This window comes from Poecilia reticulata, chromosome 1 (genome assembly GCF_904066995.2).
Source record: "Poecilia reticulata chromosome 1, P_reticulata-male-v2, whole genome shotgun sequence".
NCBI lineage: Eukaryota > Metazoa > Chordata > Actinopteri > Cyprinodontiformes > Poeciliidae > Poecilia > Poecilia reticulata.
In genome coordinates, this window is record NC_088830.1 from 4,919,512 (window position 1) to 4,944,230 (window position 24,719).

Genomic DNA, 24,719 nt, shown 5'->3' on the forward strand with positions numbered 1-24,719 from the left:
CTTTAAATATTCTGCTTCTTGAACGTAGTGTAGCTCTGAAGCAGTGTAAAGCAATAATCTACATTTACCATTGGAAAAAAAAACAACTTTTTTTTTACATTTTACTGGAATTACAAAGACATGTTCATTCTTTAAAATTAGATATAGTTTTTGAAATACAGATAATGAATTCTGATTTGAAATGTGGCTGGTCAGAGGAATGACGGGTTCATTCGCACACACTCAGTCAGTGGTGAAGGAAGGTGGGATCAGAGTGGTGTGTGTGTGTGTGTGTGTGTGTGGTGTTCCTCTAGGCATTCTCTGCCCTCTGTGGCAACAACAGAGCAGTCTAATTTGACTCTTGAATGAAATGCTATCTGCTTCTGTTATCTGCTGCATCCCGTTGTTGATCACATGATGCAAAAAAGTGTTTCCATTGTGTTTGCCGATTACCGATCTTTAGAAAGCCTGACCCTGGCAGGTACCATTTTTTTAGTCTAAAATGTTGCTAAATATAGCAGAGAAGTTGCTGAGTTGGCAACAGTAGGGTGACTATTGTTAACTGAACGTCCAGTCAAAGCTCTCTCACAGGAGAGCAGAAGAGGACAGTGGTGGATTTTTAGACCTTTGCCGAAGCCGATAAGATCAGGGATAAGATTGGCTTCACATCTAAGTATCGGCCGATCATCAATCTCCCAAAATTAAGAAAATAGGCGCTGATAAATTGACCAGCGAATAAATTGGTGCATCACATTTCAATGTTTCTGAAGTTGGATTTTTCAAGAAAGCTCAGGCTCTCTGACTCCATCTCTCCATCAAAGCAGTGCTTTGTGTGTTTTAACTTGCAAACATAACTGAATTCAAATGTGTATTCAGAGCAAACAGTTATAAAACCTTCAGCATGCTCCTGCTCTCCACCCCCAGTCCACCCATAGGGAGCTGTGATACTGTTCTCAGCCACTTCTGAGCTCCTTTGTTGAGCAGGATTTTAGGAGTAGCAGCGGAAGCTCCAGTGACAGCTCAGGATAAACCACAGGAAGCCTGTTGGGCTGGAAGGAACTACTGCTGACCACTTCCTGGATCTCATTCCAGGATTTTCCCAATTTTTCAACACTACGTTTAGGCATGACGCAAATTTCAGGTTTGTGGTTCCGAAAAGGTTTACTATAAAGCACTACCGCAGTGCAAGATTTCAGGCTTGTGGCTACAGAATTTCATGGTAAATGAATAATACAGGAAGGCATGTTCTGTTAATGAATTACAGTTTTCATGTGGATTGTTTTCATCTACTTAAAGATTTCTATTCCTTAAGCTGAAGCGAGAGCAAAGCATGTCATAAATTATTAAAGCCTTTTAAATGTGTTCTGTTGAAGCTGTTATACTGTGATAAGTTGTTTCTCCATCATTAACACATTTGGGAGCGAGTACATAGAGTTGATTGACAGCACTAAGACCCTCCTCTTGGCTCTGATTGGTTGTTTTTGATCTGGAGCGGTGAGTTTCTTCAGATGGCAGTAGTAGTTCATGGAGGTTCTTGATCTTTTCACAGATTCTGTCTCATGTCATAGTTGTCATAGTGACAGTTTTAACATATATATGTAGAACAAATTCTTTATAAAAGTTAAATACTGCACCTTTAAGAATCGTACGAACGTACATAATTCCTCACTGTCTCAGATAAACATTCCTCAAAAGTATCCGTCTCCTGTGGATGCTAAAACCGGATAGTGGAAGCGGATTAAAACACGGCAACAAACTTCTGAGCAATCGCATGACAGAGCTCTGTGGAACCAGTTTGTTCCCCCTGGTCTTCTGATGTCGACTGATGTGAGGAAGTTACGCTCCTGGACTTGACCAAGTTGAATGAATGTTTGTTCCATCTGATAAGGTGGAAGACTTTGAGGCTTTAGTTGTTTAGGTGTATGGATGAAGTCAGTGGACACTAGAGGTGGGATCTATAAAAACTGTTTATCTGCTAACATATGCAGAGTTGTACATTTTCACTCATTGTTATTTAAACATAGCTAAATCTTTCAGATGGATCCTTTCACATGCAGCTATTTCCCCCAGCAGACAGGGAGGGTCTTCATGTCTGAAGTCTTTTTGCGGTCCTCCATGGACCAGGTCAGGCTGACATTCCTCACTAATGACTAATCCTTATCTCTTCCCTCTTCACCTCCCTGGTCCATACGCTCCGATCACATGTTCAGGCTCTAGTAAGCAAACAAAAAAAGACGTGATCTTCACTCTGGTCCACATCTCAAGAAAAAACAATTCTTCCACTTTCTGCTCTTTGCATAATTCAAATCTGTGCTGATTTCTCTCAATGCCAAAGACGTCTTGTCTCAGAGAACGACCCGTTTCAGTAGCTTGATTCAGTATTTTTAATCCTCTCCACATTGAGGATTAAAATGATTTAAACATGCTGGAGCTAAGTGACTGCCTCTGGGCTGAGACTCGGTCTAACGAGGGCCGTTTCCGCAGAGGCCTTTTCCTTTTGTTGACAATAGCAGCCAGCCTTCAGTTTAAACTAGATGGGGTGATAGTGTGTGTGTATTAACGTGATTGGACCCTCTGTTAGTTCCCTTGTTGTAGCAGTCAGTATATGTCTGCTCTAACATTTGGTTCTCTAAATACAATCACAGTTTATGGTTTATTTTTCCCAGTTTGCCACTGTTTAGTCTTCATAGTAATTGATTTATTTTGGTTTATAGGTGTTGCTAGACTTTTTAATTACAATTGAGCAAATGCTTATACTATAGGTTATTGTCCATTTGTGAGACCTATAGAGCATCATAAAGTTTTGGCTACAACATAGGAAGCTTTCAGCTCAGATGTTTAAATATTCCTTGGCTTGTCAAAATGGAAGAACAGAGAAATCTGATAAGAGGTGGAAAATGGCACCCACCAGCTTCTTTTCCATTTCAAATATGTGCAAAACTTTGTCGATATTCCGCTAATGTCGACAAAAACAAAGTCTTGCAGTTGCAGTGTTTCCATGAAATAAGACACGCAATTAAAATCACACATGAATAATTTTGTTCATGCGATAAGTCATCAAAGTCATGCCGCGCCATCATCTTCCTACTACTTCCTGTCGTCGTCTTCGATGTTTCTGCCAGTAACATCCGGTTGTTTGTGTGATGTGGACAAAGATGTTGCTATATCAATTTTGTCAAATACACAGATTTGGATACAGCTGAAAATCTACCTCATCTTAGTGCAAATTTTTTTTTAATCATGAGTTTTTTCAAAGTTGCTGTGTTTCCATTAAGCAAATTTATTTTCGGAATTCTATTTTGCACAATTGTATGATTGAAGGAAGTAGAGATGTGCCGATCAGGTTTTTTCCTGCCGATACCGATCACCCATGAGGGCCGATCACCGATAGAGATCACATAATTATTATTATTTTTTTTATCATAAACACTACCGGTTACATTATGTGGAAAAAGGAACCATGAATTCATCTTAATTTAGACAAAAACTTGTTTTTAATAACTTTTTCCAAGAATAAAACTAAAAAACAGGCATTGTGCAAATTGTACTGCTATCGGTAGTACTATCTTTAACAGACTGATAACATATGAAGGCTCTGAAGAGGCTAAATAATGCAAAGAGCCAAAATAAAACCTCAACATTGCCAAAAAAATTTGAGTATAAAACTTAACATTCAAAGGTAAATAAAGTTCCGTTACAATAAACAATCCAGAGTTACTGAATGAAAACTTCCTGATAGCATGGCGGCTAGCTGATTACTGCTAGTTCTGAGTGGCTGTTTCTGACTGAGCGGAGTAATTATGCAGAGCAGGGAGGAGATAGCAGCGGTTCAACAGCGAGAGCAGAACCAGCTTCTTACATCGCAGCTCGAAGACTTAAATAATTTTGCGGGTTATTTGTTTAGCTTTCTGACCGTCATGCTAATCCGGGTGAGTGTTTGTAGCTGTGTGCTGCTTTACCTGCTATCTCTTCCATATGTCTTTTTTACTGCAGTGAGCATCGATGTAGCCAAACATCGATGTAGCCAAACATCGATGTAGCCAAACGATGTAGTCAAGTATGGCATTGTTTTTATGTCGTATTGGCTTCGTTGTGTTGATGCATTTTGACATGCTTCAATTTTCCGCCGCAACACTCAAACTTCCCCATTCACTCAGTGCGTTATAGTTCCACATCGCTTAGGATTTGTTGCTGCGCGTTTGCGCAGTGTGAAGGAAAGAGGAGACCAGCTGCACAGGCAGGCTGAGAAATGAGATGCAGGTGATCGGTATCGGCAGCAAGAGCCAATGATCGCCGATCACCGATCATGCCCTTTTGCACGAAAATCGGCCGATTATGATCAGTGACCGATTGATCGGCACACCTCTAGAAGGAAGCGCAGCGACTGTTGCACAACTACTCCAATTCTAAAGAAATTCATTATTCTAAAATGTAGATTAATTAACAATTGTACAATGTCATTAAAAATGGTCACCTTCAGTTTGAAGGATGCAATAATTGAACTGGTGTTGTATTTCTATCATATTGGAGCTAAATTAAAGCGTGCCTTCCATCATATGCTGAGCTTCCTGTCTGTTTCTCTCCAAACCATGAGGGTCTATCAGCAGCTTAGTGAGATTGATATTTGGATATTGTCATATCACGACTCATGTGCTGAGTCTGTGCTGATGCAGAGCACAGCCTCTTATGGATGAATAAACTAAACTGTGTTAAGTTTGACAGGATGGCTTGTGTTAAACTAATTTCACTTAAGAGAGCTGTTGAAAATGTAGGCCAGCGGTGAGCAGCACAGCCACTCTGCCACCATGAGAGGTTTCTTGCTTTAATTCACATTAACATGAATGCCGTCATTCTGGCTTGTTACATAAGCTGCCATTTAAAGTCCTCATGTCTTTAGTCCTAATTTATTGAATTGCATGTTTCTTTCATGCAAAATTAGATTTTAATATCTTTGTACTTAACTGAAAACTACAAAATGTCTTCAAACCTTCCACAAGGGCTCTTTATATTACAAATAATTAAAGGGGACTTATTATATAAAATTCGCCTTGGATGTTTTTGTTCTTCCATCCGAGTTTCTATTGGACTAAAAAGAGTCCAAGCACTAAAAAGAACCATTCATCCGTTTTCTGGAAACAAGTTCATGTTTGTTTGTGTCTGGAAAACGAGCCATTTTAAAAACCTCCTGATTTTGAAGTCGCTGCTGCTGAATCCTTCATTCTTGTTCAGAATGCTCCACTTCTGCTTCTGGGTCCGACTCAGTCAAACATTCACCTTTGTGCGTCTGTTTACAGCCATTTTGCGAGTGTCAACACTGAATTAGGGGGAGGAAAAGGTGTGGTCAGCAGCAGCTTATTTGCATAAAAGTGACAGAGGCCTAAAACAGTTAATTCTGAAAGGAGCTCAAAATAGGCAGCAGTGACCAGGTGAAATCTCATCATCAGAGAATGACTTTGTGCAAAAATGTAATATGTTTTCTCTATTCCATAGACCAACCCCAACCTGTTGAGAAAAAGCCTAATAGATCCCCTTTAAGAAGCAACTAATGTATTTAAATCTAAATGCAACCCATGCAGAATATAGCAGATCTTCAGTTCCCTTTTCTTTTTTTTTATTAACTGCATTGAATTTCCACTACAGAATGACTAACAGTAGCAGCAATCTGTCTTTAGATCCAATTCTTATCAGGTTGGATTTTTTCTTTTTACTAGTTTCAATCTTCCATATAAAAGTATTTTTTTTTCTTTTATTTTTTTTAAGGTTTAATATTAGCTGCTCCTTAGCTGGATCTGTTTAGCTGGACTGAAGGGAAGAACGAGCCTCTGGTCTGTAGAGGCTGCAGACGACTGATCTGGAGGAATTCAGAGCCTTCCTAGGAATTTCAGCCATTTTCAACAGTCACATTCAAGTCCTGTTGCATTGGCATGGTCTCAGTCAGGCTGTGCATTTAAATTTAAAATGATTAAATGACTATGGCAGGATAACTCTGCTTATTATTGTGCAGTTCTTTCTCATTTCACATTAAAACACTTTTAGTTAAAAAAAATCATTCTGCATGCTTGTGTAAATGGGCAAAATATTCATTAATGCAATTGTGTTATACCTCTGGTATTAATTAGTTGCAGGTGGGCTAGTTTAGCATCTGCTTCCTTTTTATTTCTAATATCCCATTTTCACTCAGACTGAAGGCTGAATATCTGCTCTGGTTTCATGTGTTTAAGTCAGTGGTTCTTGGAATAAGAAGGGTTCGGTGAATGCGCATATGCAACTGGGGGGTTCGGTACCTCAAAAAAACGTTAAGAACCACTGGTCTAAGTGGACATTATAAGTGTGCCGCAGCTAGTTAACACAGTTTGACTGGTTTATCTCTCAGATAAAGTTAACTCACAGTTCATGTGTGATTCATTTGGCCTATCAGCAGCCTTTGTTGTTCTCCATGGAGACGAGAGAAGCTTGTTGTGCCGCGTGTTTCAGCCCAGTGGCTGCTGAGCCACTCAGCCATGATTAATTCAGGCAGGCCTCTGGAGAAGAACGTCAGGCAGGGTTACCCGGAGATCTGGTGTCTGGCTGCCAGGATCACACCGCCGTCTATGGAGGACACCAGGCTGCAGCACCTGGAGAACAACAGACATGCACGGGATGGCATCACACTGAAACGGCCGCATTTATTAGTGTCATTAGATCGACATGACTGGATTTATTGTTTTAAATTGCTAAAGTTTTTACTCTGTTAGTCTCTTGGAGCTTTTTAATTTCAGGCTGTGTGGAACTGTAATATTTTATTTTAAGGACGCAAGTTATCAATTGATGAATATTAAAGTTGATTGAGCTTAGAGTCGTCTTTCCATAACATGTAAGGCAATTTTTTTATAATATGCAGATTGTTTTTTGTTTTTTTTAAAGGATGTTAGATATATATATTTTAAAATATTGTCAGTTGTATTACATCCTCACTGAATACATAAAAAATGTTTTTCCAACATTATTGGCCATATCTACAAAATGTACCAAAACAGGAACCTCTTAGGTGGCAACGATGGTGTTTTAGGGCCAATGTAGATAGAAAAATAAGAGTATATTTCTGCCAGGAAAAAAAAATTATATTTAGAAAAACTTGGAAATTTCTGCGTTTGAAAATTTGCTATAAAAAAGTTTGACTTTTCAAACTCAGGATTTTTTTTTTCTTGAAAATTTCAGAGATTAATCTCGATGTGAGTTTTTTCATGCAAATTTTTAACTTTTGTTTTCACCTTAACTGTTTGTTGTTTTTCAGTTTCATTTAATGAATTCAAATGTGGGTGACAAGCCCATGCAAAACAAGTGAGATAATGAGACGGATATGTTTGTGTCAGTGGTGAATAGGGATACACCAATCCACTTTTTTCACTACCGATACGATATCTGAGTTTTAGTATCGGCTGATACGATTCGTTACAGAAAACGGAGCAAAATTGACTTCCAATGTTTCTCTTTTTAAAACATAAATGTACTGAATGTAAAAATAAACCTCAACAAACCGTTCAAGTAGCTCAGAAAGTGAAATAAGGAATTCTGAAAGTAATGTAAAATGCATAAATCATAATGTAGCTCAGAATGCAAAGCATAGAATTACATGTATAGATTTGACCTATTTAGTGTGGATGGGGCAAATTGTCACTGATACCCAATCTGAATTTTTTTTCATTATGAGGACCAATACAGATATCAATGTCTGCATCTCTAGAAGCAGGAGGATCAGGTTTCTGCAGACACTCCCTCACACCATGAGAAAGTGTCCCAAGGTCATGGAGCAGTTCATCCTCAGCTCAGAACTCCTTCTTGCTCTCAGGCGGTGACAGAATGTGTTTGAAATGATCCCCATCATCCCAGCTTCTCTTCCTCTTGTTGCCACTGCAGTGCGACCCCAGCGTCAACAGCCAATTAGCCCCCCGTGTGTCGCTCCTCCGTCAGCCCAACATGATGGATGAACGACTCGGGTGCCGCGTCAGGCTCATACATCACCTGCTCTGGTAAAACGGCACCCAGAAGCTGGGCATGGCACCCGGGGCCGTCCACCACCAACCTACTAATACAAGTGTTTGTCTTTTCTGGATGGATCACAAAGAGTTGGATACAGAATTGTCATAAAAAAATGAGTATAAACAGTGCAGATAAATTTATGATCAATTTAGCAGACATTAATGACCTAAATCAAGTTTTTTAGTGTTGAGCAACAGATTTGAGTGTGTGAGTTTGCGCCTTTGAAGAACTAGACAGATCCCAACGCCAACTTGTTTTGCTATTGAAACATTTAGTGACGTTTGGATTGGACGTTCAGATATTTTGAAGAAGTGAGACTTGATGCAGTCCGCCTACAGCTCCCTCCTGTACTGTCAGACTGATTCTAATTACAACAGCGTTTAAAGCGGCTCCGTTCAGGAAGTGCTAATTAGTAGAAAATTGTCCCAGGAAACCAACAGGACGTCTATTAAACAACTTTTCATTAAGTGGCTGGGTTCTGCATCCAACAACATTTTCAATGCATCATTCAGTGACCCCTTATGAATATAATTTGCTTTTTAAAGTTCTTACTACTTAAGATTATAGTAAAAAAAAAATATTCAAGGAAAGGAATAGTTTTTGTCGTCAATAAATGTCAGTTTCTTTTACAGTTGATATAATGAGTCTTCTTCAACAAACTTATGTCTTTTTTATTCATGACTGAGTGGAGGTTTGTTCAGATAAAAGTATTAATAAATGTAAAAAAAAACAAACAAAAAAAAACATGTCAGTTTTTCATTCAGGCTAATTAATTAGCCTGAATAGGAGCTGACAGACTGGTGGTACTAGACCAAACTTTTTCAGGAGGTGGGCAGTTTCTTCAGCAAAAGAATGAAACAAAATAAAAATATTTCATAGTTTAACACAAAATGAGCCATAGAGCAGTTATGGCTCAACTGCTGCAGGTCTCAGACCCCTGGTTCAGCAGATGAAAACTGAAATTAGTCAGTGGTTTATGTAAGGGCTGAGTGTTAAATCTATTTTATCAATTTGTCAAATTTTTGGATGACTGACATAAAAATTACTATTTGAAAATATTTGCTGTCATTTGTAATTTCTCTTTTTAGAAAAAAAAAAAAAGATTTTATTGTTAAACCATAACACTAAGCCACAGTTTCTGTGCCAGCACATATTATTATTAGAAATAAATTAAGTTTCATGTTTCTAGTCCATGTCACTTCAGTGTGTTGGACTGTTAGGGTGTTGCTCCACCCTAACATCACCGCTAATGATGGACAAAGGTGACCCTTCAGAACGGCTGGGGGACGATTTGTGACCGCCGTGACTAAAATGAATAAATACACAGAAATTTAAAAAGACAATGGAAGAAATTTCAAAGGATAATTTCCCTTTTTAAATATGTCCATATTTTGAGATAATGTGGTTGGGCTTTAGATAACTGTGTGACAGGAGCGCTGCGGTTGTTCAGGAATGGATTCGATACACAGAAAGGAATTCCTTGTAGCTGAATATCAGTAAAAATGAATAAATTAAGATATTTTTTTTTCTAGAGATAAACTGTTCGTCTTCCCAGATCTTCCAATTGCAGCAACAGGAGTAGCTTCCTCTGTCATCCTGCTGGGCTACATTAAATGAAACCTTCCTGCTGTCACGAGTGGATTCTGAACACATTCTAACCCTATTAATTTGACATCAGCGTTGTTATTTCCCTTATCGTTTTCTATTAGCATTGGCAGATAATAAAAACGTCGCCACAGCTATTAAGTCGTGAAAGATGATGACATTTATAGCTCATCCATTTCATTCCAGACACAAAAGAACATCAGCTCTTTGCAATAAGTAAATCACCGTGGCCCTCTGGCCTGATACAGCTACCTGTATAGTTCATGTGTCGTAGCTGGGGTTAGCTGGAAGATAACAGCTGATCTGGAAAATGAAACGTGTTCCTTTTTTATACTGATGTCACGTTATTAAAAAACATGATATGGAAAACAATGCGTGATGTCAGTGGAAGGTTAACATCTCTGCTGCAGTTGCATGCTTCCTCTTGAAGAACCTGAGTGCACGCCGCTGCAGCCCTGAGCGCTGTCTGACAGGCTGCGTCAGCTGCTGTTGGCGTCCCAGCTCCTTCTGCAGGAACAGCAGAGCGCAGAGTTCTGCTCCCACTGGTTGTTGACATCGGGCTTGACGGCTGCATTTGATGCTTCTTGTTGACCCCGTGTCTCAGTAGCTGCGTTTCCATGACAAATGTGTGCAAGTATTTGTCTATATTCCGATAATATAGAGAAAGGATCGGAAAAAATACAACTGCGGTGTTTCAACTAAATCCATCCATCCATTTTCTTCCGCTTCATCCGGGGTCGGGTCGCGGGGGCAGCAGCTTCAGAAGGGAGGCCCAGACTTCCCTCTCCCCAGCCACTTCTTCCAGCTCCTCCGGGGGAAGCCCACGGCGTTCCCAGGCAAGTTTAGAGACATAGTCCCTCCAGCGTGTCCTGGATCTTCCCGGAACACCTCACCAAGGAGGCGCCCAGGAGGCATCCTGACCAGATGCCTGAGCCACCTCAACTGGCTCCTCTCGACGTGGAGGAGCAGCGGCTCTACTGAGTCCCTCCCGGATGACCGAGCTTCTCACCCTATCTCTAAGGGAGAGCCCAGCCACCCTGCGGAGGAAGCCCATTTCGGCCGCTTGTATCCGTGATGTTCTTTTCAGTCATGACCCAAAGCTCATGACCATAGATGAGGGTGGGAACGTAGATCGACCGGTAAATCGAGAGCTTCGCTTTTTGACTCAGCTCTCTTTTCACCACGACGGACCGGTACAGCGCCCACTTCACGGCAGACGCTGCCCCAATCCACCTGTTGAACCAACTACATAAGAAATAAAATAAAAATCACATTTGAATAAGCTTGTTCACGCGATAAGTAATATATAGCAATGACTGATATAAACTGTTACATGGGAAGATATATTCATAACTTAGCCATGGCGCTAACTCTCATCATCTATCAGCCAATCAGGGGAGATGTCAGCGTCTTATTCATACGTTGGAGCATCAAGTAAATTCACTACAGTAAATTCAAACATCTGACTAAATGCAGTTAATGTGTGCAATTTAGTGATTTTTAACATGAGAAGCGTCCTGAAGAAGTTCATTTCAGATGACGAGGCTTTTCAAGAACAATATTTGTGCTTGTGGCGTTATGAATGCTGTACCATTCAGGCACCGTCTTACAAAAGTAACTTTTCCTCTTCTGTCTCTCATAGATGTTGAATCAGCAGTTTTATCAGCAGACCAGTGACTCTCAGGCAAATGTGTGTTTAAATATTTTTTCTGTGTGTGTGTTTCTGTCTCCAGCTGGTCGGCGGTCAGTTTGACCTCGAAATGAACTTCATCATCCAGGAGCCAGAGAGCATTGTGTGCATGGTGGAGCTGCTGGACAAGTGTGAGCCCACGTGTCAGGCCGAGATCTGGAGCATCTTCACCGCCATTCTCAAGAAAAGCGTGCGGAACCTGCAGGCGTGCACCGAGGTGGAGCTCATCCAGCAGGTGCTGCACAGGATCTCCACCACTGACAGCATGATTGCAGGTATGGGGGAAAATGTCCTTTTATTTGTTATTGCTACATTTTCACTTTCTCTTTTTGGCACATTATCATTCAATCTGTTGAGCCTTTTTAAGATGCAAATGAACAAAAAAATACAGTTCCTTTTTTGAATAAGAAAATAAACATTATATTGCCTAAAATAGAGCAAAGGTATTCAGTTGAAACATATTTCTAACGTCAATATGTGAAAAGCTCAAGCCTTTCTGCTTGCCTTGACATTAATACAGTGTACTGCTGATCTGATTATTTTTGGTTCACCGATTAATAACTGGATAGCAAAAGGTGCTGAATAGATTCGTTTTTCTTTGTTGTTTTTGTTTTTTTACAGAATCCAAACCAGGTGAGGCTAAAACTGCTTTTATAAGTTTCGGGCAGAATGTATTTACAGACAGATGTTTTTTTTTTCTTCATATTTTTAATTCAAAATGTATATCATTTTGTCTAGTTTTGTAATTATGGCTTTGGTTGAGTTATTCTTTCAGCAAATTGCCTTTTTGAATCTGTATTAACACTTTGCAGTGTGATGTCACACGCAAGATTCCACCCTCCATCTCGCTGATGACTTAAGAGACGATGACTTCCATTGGTTTTAGCTGTCAAGTTGTCAGCATAACATGCTAAATCTTTAATGTATGGGTGATGTTTAAAAGAAAATGAGACTGGTTGTTTTGCTATTAATTATCAACACTATATCAACTAAATAGTCAGGAAAAGTTTTAATAAAAAAAATAAATGGCGAGAGAGGGGGAAGTAGGTCAGTTATGCTAGCTCGACTATGAAAACCTGAACATGTGGATGTACTGTGGAATTTGGTGTGTTTCTGTTAAATAAAAAAATAAATGAGGCGACCCACCCACCAACTATCTGATGGATCATCAGTTGAGCAGGTGTTTGAATTAGCTAATTAACATCCACTCTGTTCAGTCACTTATTAATAATCGCAAAATACACTTCAAAACATAAAACTGTAAACGGTTTGAATGTTCTGTTCTTTGTGCGGAAAATGTTTGTGAGTTTTTTGGTGTTAAAACCTGATACATTAGTGTCGCTGCCAGTCAGTTGCTATGGCAATGAGTCTGTGTGTAACAGCTGACAGCGAGAAAAAAGTGAGTGGTTTTGAATCGTTCTTCAAAGGTTTTTCTGCATTATTTTTCTCTTTCCTGTGGCACACTGCACTAAATTAGTAATACCTCCATCTCCAGGTTTCATTTTGCTAACAGAATAGCTCTACTGGCAGCGCGGTTATAAATGACGAGTCAAAGAATCGTCTTTTTGCCCTCCAGCGTTGTGACCAGTGACCCAGATGGACACCTGCAGAACACTGGCTCAATAAAATCCAGAACCAGGCTGACTGGTTGGAGTTTAAAGTCCACCACTCTAAAGACAGCTCATTTGTGGCCAGGGAAGCACTTCCCTGTCCGGATAGTGCTGCAGGATTGTATTTATCGAGTCAATAATTCCCCAGCTCCTCTGCTAGAAGCGTGCTGCAGCTGAGATGCATATTTCACCTGAAGCAGCTAAAGACACAACCTCCCACTGAGGAGTCAGCGCAGTAAGATTTGTGGAATTCTCTAACAAACTTCACGACTTATTTTTCCCCCCAGTTTGTGACCTCGTGACCTCACCCTCCAGTGCTGCACGTATTGATTGATGGTGCAGTGCTGACTGAGTTACAGTGTACAGTCTCTGTCTCAAGTGTCAGAGCAGCATTTTGCACATCTGCAGATCCAGAGGGAGTCCATTTTGTGGTCAGTGACCTCTGTCCAGCATGAGCAGCTCTGTCCTCCAGTGGCTGAGTCACATCAAGCAAGGCTGATGAGAAATGAAGTTTCCTTAAAGCATAGTTAACCATCAACCACTCACGTTTCTATTTTAACCAATTTAAGGTAAAACTAATTCCAAAACTCCTGAATAGTAGTTTGTGTCTCATCAGTTTCTGTGTTTTCATCAGGCCAGGTCTAATCCCTGTTCATTTCCAGCTGTAAACACCATCCTCTGCCTTGTGTGTGTGTGTGTGTGTGTGTGTGTGTGTGTGTGTGTGTGTGTGTGTGTGTGTGTGTGTGTGTGTGTGTGTGTGTGTGTGTGTGTGTGTGTGTGTGTGCGTGTGTGTGTGTTGCAGACTTGCTGGTGGACATGTTGGGTGTGCTCGCCAGCTACAGCATCACAGTAAAGGAGCTCAAGCTTTTCTTCAGTAAGCTGCAAGGGGAGCAGGGCCAGTGGGTGAGTCAGAGTCCTAATGTGGTGATGTGCTCGAAATGTTTAAACGATGTTCTATAAAATCTTATCACCTTATTTATGTTAGATTGTCCATTTTCTTCCATACAAACCCTTTTGTTGTAGTTATGTTGGGAAACCAGAGCAGGTACAGTAGCTTTGTTTTTAGGCAAAATCTTTTCCTGCATAAATTACAGGATCTTACAGAAACTCAGCAAAAATGACTGCAATCTAAATGGGTTTCTGACTTACGCCAGTCTGAGTTCAGATGATTGATTTGATCAGTTCTAATCTTCAGCAGGCTCAAAGCCACTTTCTAACAACAGCAATGCATGAGTGTCTGGATCGTATGTTTGGGCCTTATTGAGAGGGACATTTATGATAAAATGCAAAAGTTGTGGAGTTGTCTTCTATTTTCTTGAGGCCTGTAATGATGCTACACTATTAACTTTTTATGGAAATAATTTAGTTTATATAAAACAAATTAGGAGCAACTTTTTGATATTATTTTATTCAGAATAAATTGTGGAGCTAATTAGAAATTAATAATAACAAATGTTGTGGTATATTCTTTTAGATATGTACTAAAGTTTTAAGCAGACTGTTGGATATTAGTTGTTCTGGAAAATTATTTCAGTATTATGTAATTTCTTGACACATTTTAGTAACTGTTAGCTTCAGCTGTTATAAAAATGTTGTATGTATCAAATGTGACTTAGAAGAAATTTGACTTCTTAGTTTAACGCCTTGAAATTGGGCCTGTGTCGCTTTAAGGAGCTCATTCTCTTTCTGATGCTCTGCCTTCTGGAAGTCATCACAACAATGCTCCTCCATGATGCCGTTTCCAAACATTTCTAGGAACATTGCACTGAAAAGTAGTTTCTACAATGAGCTCAGCAGACTCACAGGTCCACCATGTGTTTGCTAATTGCTGCTGCTGGCTACTCTGTAGGAGCTGAGTAAGTTAATTTGCCTCAATTATCAACTTTGCTGGTGCAAATATAAGCTTATATTACTGTTTAAAAACAATAATTAAAATTAGTTGAATGTAAACATCAGTATTTTTATCCACAAAACCAAACCCAGTTGCTACGCATACTGGTTTCCAGGACAACCATGTGGCTGTGCTGATGTTGCGTCTAGTTTTCTTGTGACAGGGATAGTAACTCACAGGCCAGTTTCTGTCCTCAGCCGCGTCACGCCGTGAAGCTTCTGTCGGTGCTGAAGTACATGGCTCACAGGAACGGTCCAGACTCCTTCTTCAGCTTCCCTGGGAAGAATGCAGCTGTAAGTACGCTCCACACACAGATGATGAAAAGGGTCTATAGCAGGAATTTAACGTTTTTATTCATTGTTGGACTTGAGGTTCTTCTCTGTCACCACCTAAAACCTCTTTGAATCCGTTTCATTTCGATTCTTCAATTAATTTAAATTCTTCTCCAATTGATGCATTACCACAGATGCATTACTAAAGAGAAGCTTTATTCTACATGAAATGTTGTAAGCCTGGTTTTATGTAGCAATGTTGGTTACTAAACAGTCTGTCTGACGATGGCCGCATGAGTCACATCTCATCTCTGATTGTCTGTGGAGTTTGAACAGTCCTGAATATTTCTTACCTAAACATTTCCATTAGTGTGGGGCTTTGCTCTCTTGGAGTTGCTTCCTGCCTCGTTCTTTTCCAGAGCTTAATTATGAAAACGGCTCCCAGTTGGAAGAGTTTAAAAACATATCTTTCAGACTCTGAAATCTGTCGTCTAACTCGATGTGTTTATCTGACCTGCTTTAGACATTTAATGACTGAAAAACTGTTTTACATGTTTTTAGAGAGATCAAGTCGATCAGATATGAGGTTTTATCTGTGTGGAACTGTTCAATATGAATAAAAGTATTGTGCCAGGAAGGAAGTAGAAACCAGTTTCTCAATTCTCCATCTAGTTTGGCCTTTAAAACGTTTTTTCTGTGGTCGTCGCTGATTGGTTTCTGAGTGGATAAGGCCGACTTGTGTTGTGGGTTCTGGTTAGTTTGGTCAGCAGTGAGTCATGAGGACTTCCTGTGCTGGTCCTTTAAAGCTGCAGTATGTAACTTATAAAAAATATATTTTTAGATATTTGTTAAAACCGTCACCATGTTGTGATGAAAATATGAAACACAGATAATATAAAACAATCTGTGAAAGTATCGACCTCTGCCACACCCTCCCTGTGCTTCTATCGCCGTCTGAAAAAATTCACCGCTCCCTACCAAAAACAGCCAATCAGAGCCAGGAGAGTCTTAGCGCTGTCTGTCAACCTAATGTACTGGCTGCTAAGTGTGTGGCAGAGAAACGACTTACTGTTAAAAGTTAATTGTTTATCCACCGTTATCGGTGGCCATGCCAACTAGCCTTAGCATTCATGACAGGTTCTGCTACCAGGAAGGGAAGGTTCTGCTAGCAGAGAGGGAATGATTGACAACTCTAAGACCCGCCTCCTGGCTCTGATCGGTTGTTTGTAGTTAGCACTGGGACAGAGACTATTTTTAGATTTTTTTTCCCCCCTACAGATCATCTGACTGACGCATATCGTCATAACATGGTGATGGTTTCAACAAACATGTAAAAATATAGTTTTTATAAAGCCACATACTGCAGCTTTAAGCAAACAACTAAAAACTAATCCAGGTTTTGGAGAATTTTTGAAACATGCGTTTTCCCAAAACATCAACTTTAACCCTGACTGTATGTAAACTTATGACCTGCACTGTTAGCAAACACTGATACTCTTTTCTGCTCTTGGTTTGAGGTACATGTGGCGGCCATACTTGAACTATAACTAGAGGGATTTGATCATGTTTGTTTTTTATTTATTGTTTTTTTTGTCTCCTGCTGTTTTTACATGTATTGATAATTTGATTCCACCAGGCTATAGCTCTACCCCCCATTGCAAGATGGCCGTATCAGAATGGATTTACGTTCCACACGTGGATCCGAATGGATCCACTAAACAACATCAACGTGGATAAAGACAAGCCTTATCTATACTGGTAGGTGATGGTGACTCCCTCTCCTACAGCACTGAGTAAAACTGGCTGATGTAAACATGAGTTTTTAAAAATAAATTTGTCACGTTTCCGTTAAATCTATTTTTGTAATTTCAATTTGTGCAATGGAATTGCAGCTAATGTGAGTGAGCATTTCTCCTTAGCAGAGCTGATGCGGCTCACTTCACAGCCACATCAAAGTGCTGATTAGGCGGCAGGATTATTACTCAGGTGTGCCTGAGCGCCCCGCCTAACATTACGCGTGTTTCCCGTTCATCTCGTTGCAGCTTCCGCACCAGCAAAGGCATGGGCTACTCCGCACATTTTGTGGGCGGCTGTTTGATAGTGACCTCATTGAAGTCAAAGGGCAAAGGCTTCCAGCACTGCGTGAAGTACGACTTCAAACCACAAAAGGTACGGGAGGAATCCCACTGATCAGTCTGTCATCTGCATGACTACGGTGCACCACTTTGAGACATTCAGGACAATTATGGAACTGAACTTAAAGATTGTTCGTATTTTATAAAACTGACAAGACCATTGGAAATAAGAATGAAAAAAAAACAAAACAAATCAAAGGCCCATCTGTCATCCACAGTTGTTTTGACAAATCCTCTTGAACTTCATAAAAAATGTATGACTTCACTTCCTGTCAGATTATCCAGCTGAAATGAATGGAATTACCAGACTGCTTCCACATTGCATGAAAACTGCAATTCAATTCATTTTCTATATCGCCCATTCACAATACATAGTCCTGATCCACTTTACAAAACAAGTAATTTCAATTCGATGTCACATACCTTCTAAGCAATCCTAGTTGTCAAACATTGCATTGAGCTCTACTAATTATTGAAAGTAGTTTATGAAGTTTCTGTCTTGGGAAACCCAGCAGAGCATTGAGTCATTGACTTGCAGAACTCAGTCCTCCTGGACCAGCAGGGGGCGACGATTGCTTGCCTTGTTGTTGACTTTACAGCAATCCCTCATACCAAGCATTAACAAAGCAACAGTGGGGAGGAAAAACTCCCCTTTGACAGGAAGAAACCTCCAGTAGAGACACAAAAAGAAACAGAAGAACTGATGTAGGATTATTTGAATGAATGCTGCTCCCTCCTGCACAGACATCCGTAGAGCAGAATGTGTGTGAGGAAAAGCAGAAATAAGGAATAATCCACAAAGCTAACCTTAGTTAACTCGGACTACATCTATAAAATGTCCATGGCATTACCTCAGTGGTTGAACAACTGCAAGAAGATGAGAAATAAGTAAAGTAGGTGAGGCGATACCTTGAGGGAAACGAGTTCTGATGGAAATGGGTTAATGAACTAGAGCTGTCTGCTCGTCCGCTGTGGTCAGAATGTGGGCTGAGGTGTGATGTGTTGTCGTTGCTGCAGTGGTACATGGTGACTCTGGTTCACGTCTACAATCGGTGGAAGAACAGTGAAATCAGCTGCTTTGTGAACGGAGAGCTGGCCTCCTACGGAGACATCGCCTGGTTTGTCAACACCAGCGACGTAAGTGGATCTAATGGCTTTAACCACAACAATAATGATGATATTGATGCTAATAAAGTTAGAAGAACAGCAAAATAAAATATCAACATCATATCTCGTATTTAGTGTGGACTATTTCCTTACAAAGAAGTTTGAATTGTTTGATGTTTGGATAGTCAAACGGTTCCAGAGTTTGATGGGTTTTAATTTAAAGACCATTAAATTAAATGGTCTTTAATTTAATGACCATTAAATTAAATGGTCATTAATTTAATGGTCATTAAATTAATGACCATTAATTAACTCTTTAAAAAATCTGAACTCTTCTTTTAAAGAGTTCAGATTTGATACATAAAACTAGAAAAACGATGCATTTGTTTTACTCTGATACATTTGAGTCTTTCTGTGCTTTCAGGGACCAAAAGAGGAAACCTGCTCTTTATGTTTCATCATTTAAACAAAAAAAAGATTTCCTCCTCCATCCCTTTCCTATTCACTGATCAACACAAATTGAGAGGGTTAAATTTCCCCACAGTACGGAGCGATTTGTTGCAACAAATCCAAGCGATGAAGCAATTTCACTATAATCATATTTCACCGATTATAGTGAAGTAAAAGTAACGAAATAATGAAAACTGAAATTGAGAAAACATTTTTAATAGAAAAAAATAACATTAATTAATGGGGAAAAACTATAACTTGAACTATGTCACTTTTAATGCAAGTTTGCATTAAAAGTGACATAGTTCAAATTTGCCTTAAAATTGTCGTTATTTACCGAATGACACTTCATGACAACAGCCATAAACATTCATAAACATTCATGTTCACAACAGTGTCATGCCATGTTTATGACAGTGTTATGTCAGTCTTATGCACACCCCTTCAAATGAAGTGTTACCAATAAAACTAACTGAATTAAACAAGAAGTCACAACGAAATGAAACTAAACTATAATGAAAAACCCCAAACTGTTCTGACCCTGTGTTGGACATTAGGCTCCATGTTGAGTCAGGCCTGATTATTCTCAGCCCTCCTGCTGTTGGTTCACTGATGATCAGAGTCAGATCAGCCAGCAGGGATCTGCTTGTTTAACCCTTTACCTTCTCCCTCCCTCCCTCTGCTCGTTTCCCCATTTCCCCCCCGCAGACGTTTGACAAGTGCTTCCTCGGATCATCCGAGACGGCCGACGTGAACCGTGTCTTCTGTGGACAGATGGGCGCCGTTTACCTGTTTGCAGAAGCTCTCAGTGCCGCTCAGATCCTGGCCATCTATCAGCTGGGCCCCGGCTACCAGGTTCGCATGCACTGATAACTGCAGAATACGACTGAATATGAGGAGATGAAAGAGACTCGTGGAAAAGACCCGTTGGAACCGAATCTCCCCTCATCCGACGCATTTCCCTCATTTTTTTCTTCTTTCCTGTCATGCAGGGAACGTTCAAGCACCGGGCGGAGAGCGACCTGCTGTTTGCGGAGCATCATAAGACGCTGCTGTACGACGGCAAACTGGCCTCCAGCATCGCCTTCACCTACAACCCCTGTGCCACAGACGCCCAGCTCTGCCTGGAGTCCTCCCCGAAGGACAACGCCTCCATCTTTGTCCACTCTCCACACGCTCTCATGCTGCAGGTGACCAAACACTCCCTATTCAGCTGGGGTTGGAATCACAAGAAGGCCCATTGTTGAAATCGAAGCTGTTAGAACCTGTTCATATGGTTTCATTCAACACACACACACACCCAGTATTCACACACCCACACACACGCTCTGAGTAAAATATGAATGAATTTATGACCCATTTATTCAGTTTTGTGGAGATGGGGAACGTTTTTCAGCACAAGTTCTGTCAGGATGGACAACCATAATGACGACAATTCATTTTTAGCCAATAACAAATGTGTTTAAATATTTAAGTATCCAGATTAGTTGTGGACTGGTTGCATACAGAGCTGGGTAGAGAACCCAAAACACTGTACACAAGCAAGAGTAGCACTACGTAAGTATATTTTTACTAAAGTAAAAGTAAAAGGTAGCTATCCAACAAATTATTCAACTAAGAATAAAAATGTTTTTTTTTTTTTTAAAAGGCAACTTGAGGACTGAGTAACTGAATAAGCTGTCCGTCATTTAATATTTACATCATCAATATATAAACTGGAAATTTATATTTTGTTGAAATTTTGGTATTTTAAGTACCAGTATGAAAGTAATTCATATAAAAACATAATTACAAAATGACATAATTAGGTAAAAGAAATTATTCCAAATCAGTTTCTGTCAATAATAAACTCACAATATTTGCTTTAAAAACTGCAGCTCTGTGTGTAGTGAATATTTGGTTAAAACAAACTTGTTTTTCAATCAGTGAAGTTACTCATGGTGGGTAGAATAGCCAGAAATGTTACTCAATAGTAATGCTACTTCATAATAAAATGAAAAGTGGAGATGCAGAGATCAAGGTTTTAACAGCCACTTGCGATTTCTGGTTTACTTTGATGTCTGATTTCAAAGATTGTTTTGTCCAGTTAAACGTACTAAACGTTGACCCTAAAAGGAAAATAATATGCACTGGGTCTTCAGTTTTATGGTGCTTGTTATATTGGAGAAAAAAAAAAATATTTTCATGGGAATTGATCAAGGGAAACTGGAGGATTTGTTGATCAGAATTTATTGTTTTGATTTTTTTTTTTTTTTGAGGAATGAAACGCGACTCTAACCTCAACCCTACTGCCGTCAGCATTGTAATTTATGACTTTCACATGAATGCAAAAAAAAAAAAAATGTCTCGTAATGCTATGTTGTTTGTGTTGTAGGACGTGAAGGCTGTGGTGACTCACTCAGTACAGAGTGGCATCCACTCCATCGGTGGCGTCCAGGTCCTCTTCCCTCTGTTTGCACAGCTGGATTATTGGCAGCCCTGCAGTCAGGAGCCCGACACATCTGTCTGGTAAAAACCTCACAACCTGCGTCTCCTCTCAGTTTGCTCAGCTAAACAGCTTTATGAGCAGATTGAGAGTTAATTAGTTGTTTGATTCGGTTTTGCATGTCATTACATTCTCTCTTCAGAGAAAGAACTGGTTTTACTACAACCTTCTGACTGAGAAATGAATCTTTCTAGCAGTTTTTATAGTTTGGTCTTGAGTAGGGATGCACCAATCCACTTTTTTCACTTCCGATATCTGAAGTTTATTGTCGGCTGACACGGTACTGAAAAACAGAGCGGAACTTACTAAAAATACAGATTTTTTTTTTTTTTTTTACACACAGACATAAATGTACTGACTTACAAATTTATTTGCTAACTCTGCACCAGTACAGCTTCAAAGATGTGAAAGCAACACAACTTTAATTTGTTCAGTCAATGCAATTAGGAGTGGAACAGCCAATGTGAAATGAATAATAAAGAATCTGAAAGTGACAAAAACAAAAGGTTGATGACCTTGGTGTAATGTGTAAACAATAAATGGTAACAAACCCTCTTTGAAATGGTTCAGAAAAGGCAATTAGGAATTCTAGATATGATGTAAAATAAAAATAATAAAGCATTGCTAAGAGCACAAAACATAGAACTATAGATTGGGCACCGATATCCGAACTAGAATTTTTTTCCATATCTGGACCGATTCAGATATTTATATCTGATCTGTGCATCTCCAGTCTGTCAATTGATCAAGTTTGTTTGTGTAGCACATTTTAGCAACCAGGCTGTTCAAAATGCTTTGCATTATAAAAACAAAAATGCAAAGTCATAAAAAGCACCATACAGTTAGCAATTGGTAACCCGGTATCTAACATTATATTTTGATGAGTGCCATCACCAAAGTCATCAATACACATCAAATATGTTGGTCAGTGTTTGTCTGAAATCTGTCTTCACCACACTCCAGTCCAGCCTGCCTTCAAGTCCCATAAGATTTGTGGGAAAGCTCATGATAATCTGAGTTTTCCCATCAACTCACAGATTATTGTCTCTACCTAAGCTGCTGTCTGTCTCTGTGTCTGTGTGTGTTGGCGAGTAGCTGCACGCTGCTATCCTTCATGATGGAGCTCTTGAAGAACTCCGTGGCTATGCAGGAGCAGGTTTTGGCCTGCAAGGGCTTCCTCGTCATCGGCTACACGCTGGAGAAGGTGACCTCTCTAAACGTCCGGCCCTGTCCGGATGATGTTTTCCCGTTTAGCCTAACCTTTGTAAGAAGATGCAGTTGAAGCCCAGTTACCATGTTTTCCTCCATCTCTGTGCTGCAGTCCTCCAAGGTGCATGTAACACGGCCTGTCCTGGACATTGTCCTGGCCTTCTCCAGATACCTCAGCAACCTGCAGAACGGCATCTACTTGCTCAAGCAGCTGTGCGATCACATTCTGTTCAACCCAGCCATCTGGATCCACGCCCCGGCCAAGGTAACACAACCACACCCATAAACTCCACAGCTCCTGCTTTTACAGAGCTGAGTCAACTCTGGAGATGGACTAGTCTCTGAAGTACACCAAGCTCATGAGTGTAGAGCTCAGAGCTCAAAGTTTTTCTTCTTTTATAACTTTCATATTTGTTAGTACAGGCCAAAACATCTTTTGGGGAAACATGCAGAGGCTCCTGAAAGAAGGATTATTGAGAAATTAGAAAATCATAACTTGTATCCACAAACAGACTTTTATTTTTTAGACCAGCATAAAGTAGAACCTATGTTGTATTCATTATCATTTATTTAAAGATGTCTTATTATGTAAAACGTTTTTGAGCTTGACATCATGTTATAATGTCATTCTCTCATTAAAAACATACCTGGAGCGTTACTTTGATTCTTTCATGTATGTTTGAGAAATTCTTTAATCTCCCATGGGAACCATTCAGCTGTTCATTCAGCGGGGCTAGGTGGGCCTAGCCCCGCCTTTGAGGATGCAGCTCCTCCTCTGAGCTGCAGTTTTCGAGCGTCCGCCTCACAGATCAGCCCTGCCCGTGTGCTGAACCACCGTCCGTTTTTAAATCCTGTCTGAAATATTAATTTTACTCACTGGCCTTCAACCCAACTGAGACTTGATTTGACTTAATCTTTACTGGTGTTGATTTTATCTGTTCATCTGCGTAGTTTTATTGCGCTTTGAATCGAGTTTTTCATTCATTATCGTGTGCTTAGCTTCAACACTTTTTTATACTTTTATTTATTTCTTACCGACGTTCAGCCCTTTGTTTCAGCTGCGGCTGCCGTTAAAGTGCCTTATAAATAAAGTTGATGATGAAATACATGTTTCCTGGTCTGTGCAGGTGCAGCTGATGCTCTACACCTACCTGGCGACAGAGTTCATCAGCACGGTGACCATTTATAACGCCGTCCGCAGGGTGGGCACCGTGCTGCAGGTCATGCACACCCTGAAGTACTTCTATTGGGTCGTCAACCCCCATGACCGCAGCGGAGTCGTACCCAAAGGCGCCGGTAAGACCACTTCCTGTTCTTTCCTTCTTCTTCATTGTTTTCCTGCGTTCGCTTTTAATTTGACGGTCATTGTTAAAACAGGAGAAAACGCTCTGACAGTTTGTAGAATCTCATTTAGGCGCAATAAGCAGAAATAAAGTTCCATATCACCTCAGCTTCTCATATTATTGCACAGAACATTTCTTTAGTCATTTTACTCATTGAACTATTACTACTAATGCAGAAGTTTCTCAGTTGCTTTCAGGCTGATTCACAGAGAGGCTAAATGTCTTGGGGGTGACAAAAAAATATAAAGATTTGTTAATACGAACATATTTCAGGTTATTTTTATTCTCATTAAGGAGCTGTGGCATGTCAACACATTTTCCTGTCGCAGTGAAAAGCAGGCATTCAGAGGAACAGACCCAGTTGATGGTGTGTGTGTTTTCAGACGGTCCGCGGCCCAATCAGAAGGAGATGCTCTCTCTGCGAGCCTTTCTGCTGCTCTTCATCAAGCAGCTCATTATGAAGGTAAGCTCATTTTAACGGGGCAGCATAATATAATCATATAAATTTGATTTTTTTCAGCTTTACATCATTTTCTGAAGGTGTTGCTTCATGAAAAACATACCTGGAGTTTCCTTGATTTTTTTTTTTTTTTTATGAACGTTTGAGAAATCCTTTAATCTCCATGGTAACCATTCAGTTGAGGCCTGGCTAGATTTGCTAGTTCCTCCTCAGAGCTTCAATTGCTGAGCGTCCAAGCCTCACAGAGCAGCAGTCCTCCACTCAGCTCCTTCAGACTAGCCAGCAGCAATTAGCAAACACCTGGTGGAACTGAGCATCTGCTGAGCTGATAATAGGAACTACTTCTCAGTGAAATGCTGGTAAAAACGTTGCTAAAGGAGCCATGTTGTGATGATTTCCTAAAGGGGGAGTTTTAGAAAGAGCAGGATAAGAAAACCCCATATACTGGTTCTTGAAATTAGAAT

General features: G+C 40.1%; 1 protein-coding gene across 5 annotated transcripts in view; it reads left to right on the top strand.

The window, feature by feature from the left end:
- The window catches only part of lrba (LPS-responsive vesicle trafficking, beach and anchor containing), a 232,396-nt gene that overhangs the window by 9,519 nt on the left and 198,158 nt on the right, over positions 1–24,719 (top strand). For all 5 annotated transcript variants that reach the window (XM_081616331.1, XM_081616388.1, XM_081616359.1 and 2 more), the window contains exons 2-14: positions 11,337–11,568; positions 13,706–13,806; positions 14,992–15,087; positions 16,703–16,824; positions 17,109–17,235; positions 18,219–18,338; positions 19,467–19,613; positions 19,751–19,948; positions 21,133–21,266; positions 22,339–22,447; positions 22,565–22,717; positions 23,580–23,748; positions 24,179–24,258. In XM_081616331.1, the coding sequence (XP_081472457.1) occupies positions 11,337–11,568; positions 13,706–13,806; positions 14,992–15,087; positions 16,703–16,824; positions 17,109–17,235; positions 18,219–18,338; positions 19,467–19,613; positions 19,751–19,948; positions 21,133–21,266; positions 22,339–22,447; positions 22,565–22,717; positions 23,580–23,748; positions 24,179–24,258 (1,788 nt within the window). The remainder of the gene's footprint in view (positions 1–11,336; positions 11,569–13,705; positions 13,807–14,991; positions 15,088–16,702; positions 16,825–17,108; positions 17,236–18,218; positions 18,339–19,466; positions 19,614–19,750; positions 19,949–21,132; positions 21,267–22,338; positions 22,448–22,564; positions 22,718–23,579; positions 23,749–24,178; positions 24,259–24,719) is intronic.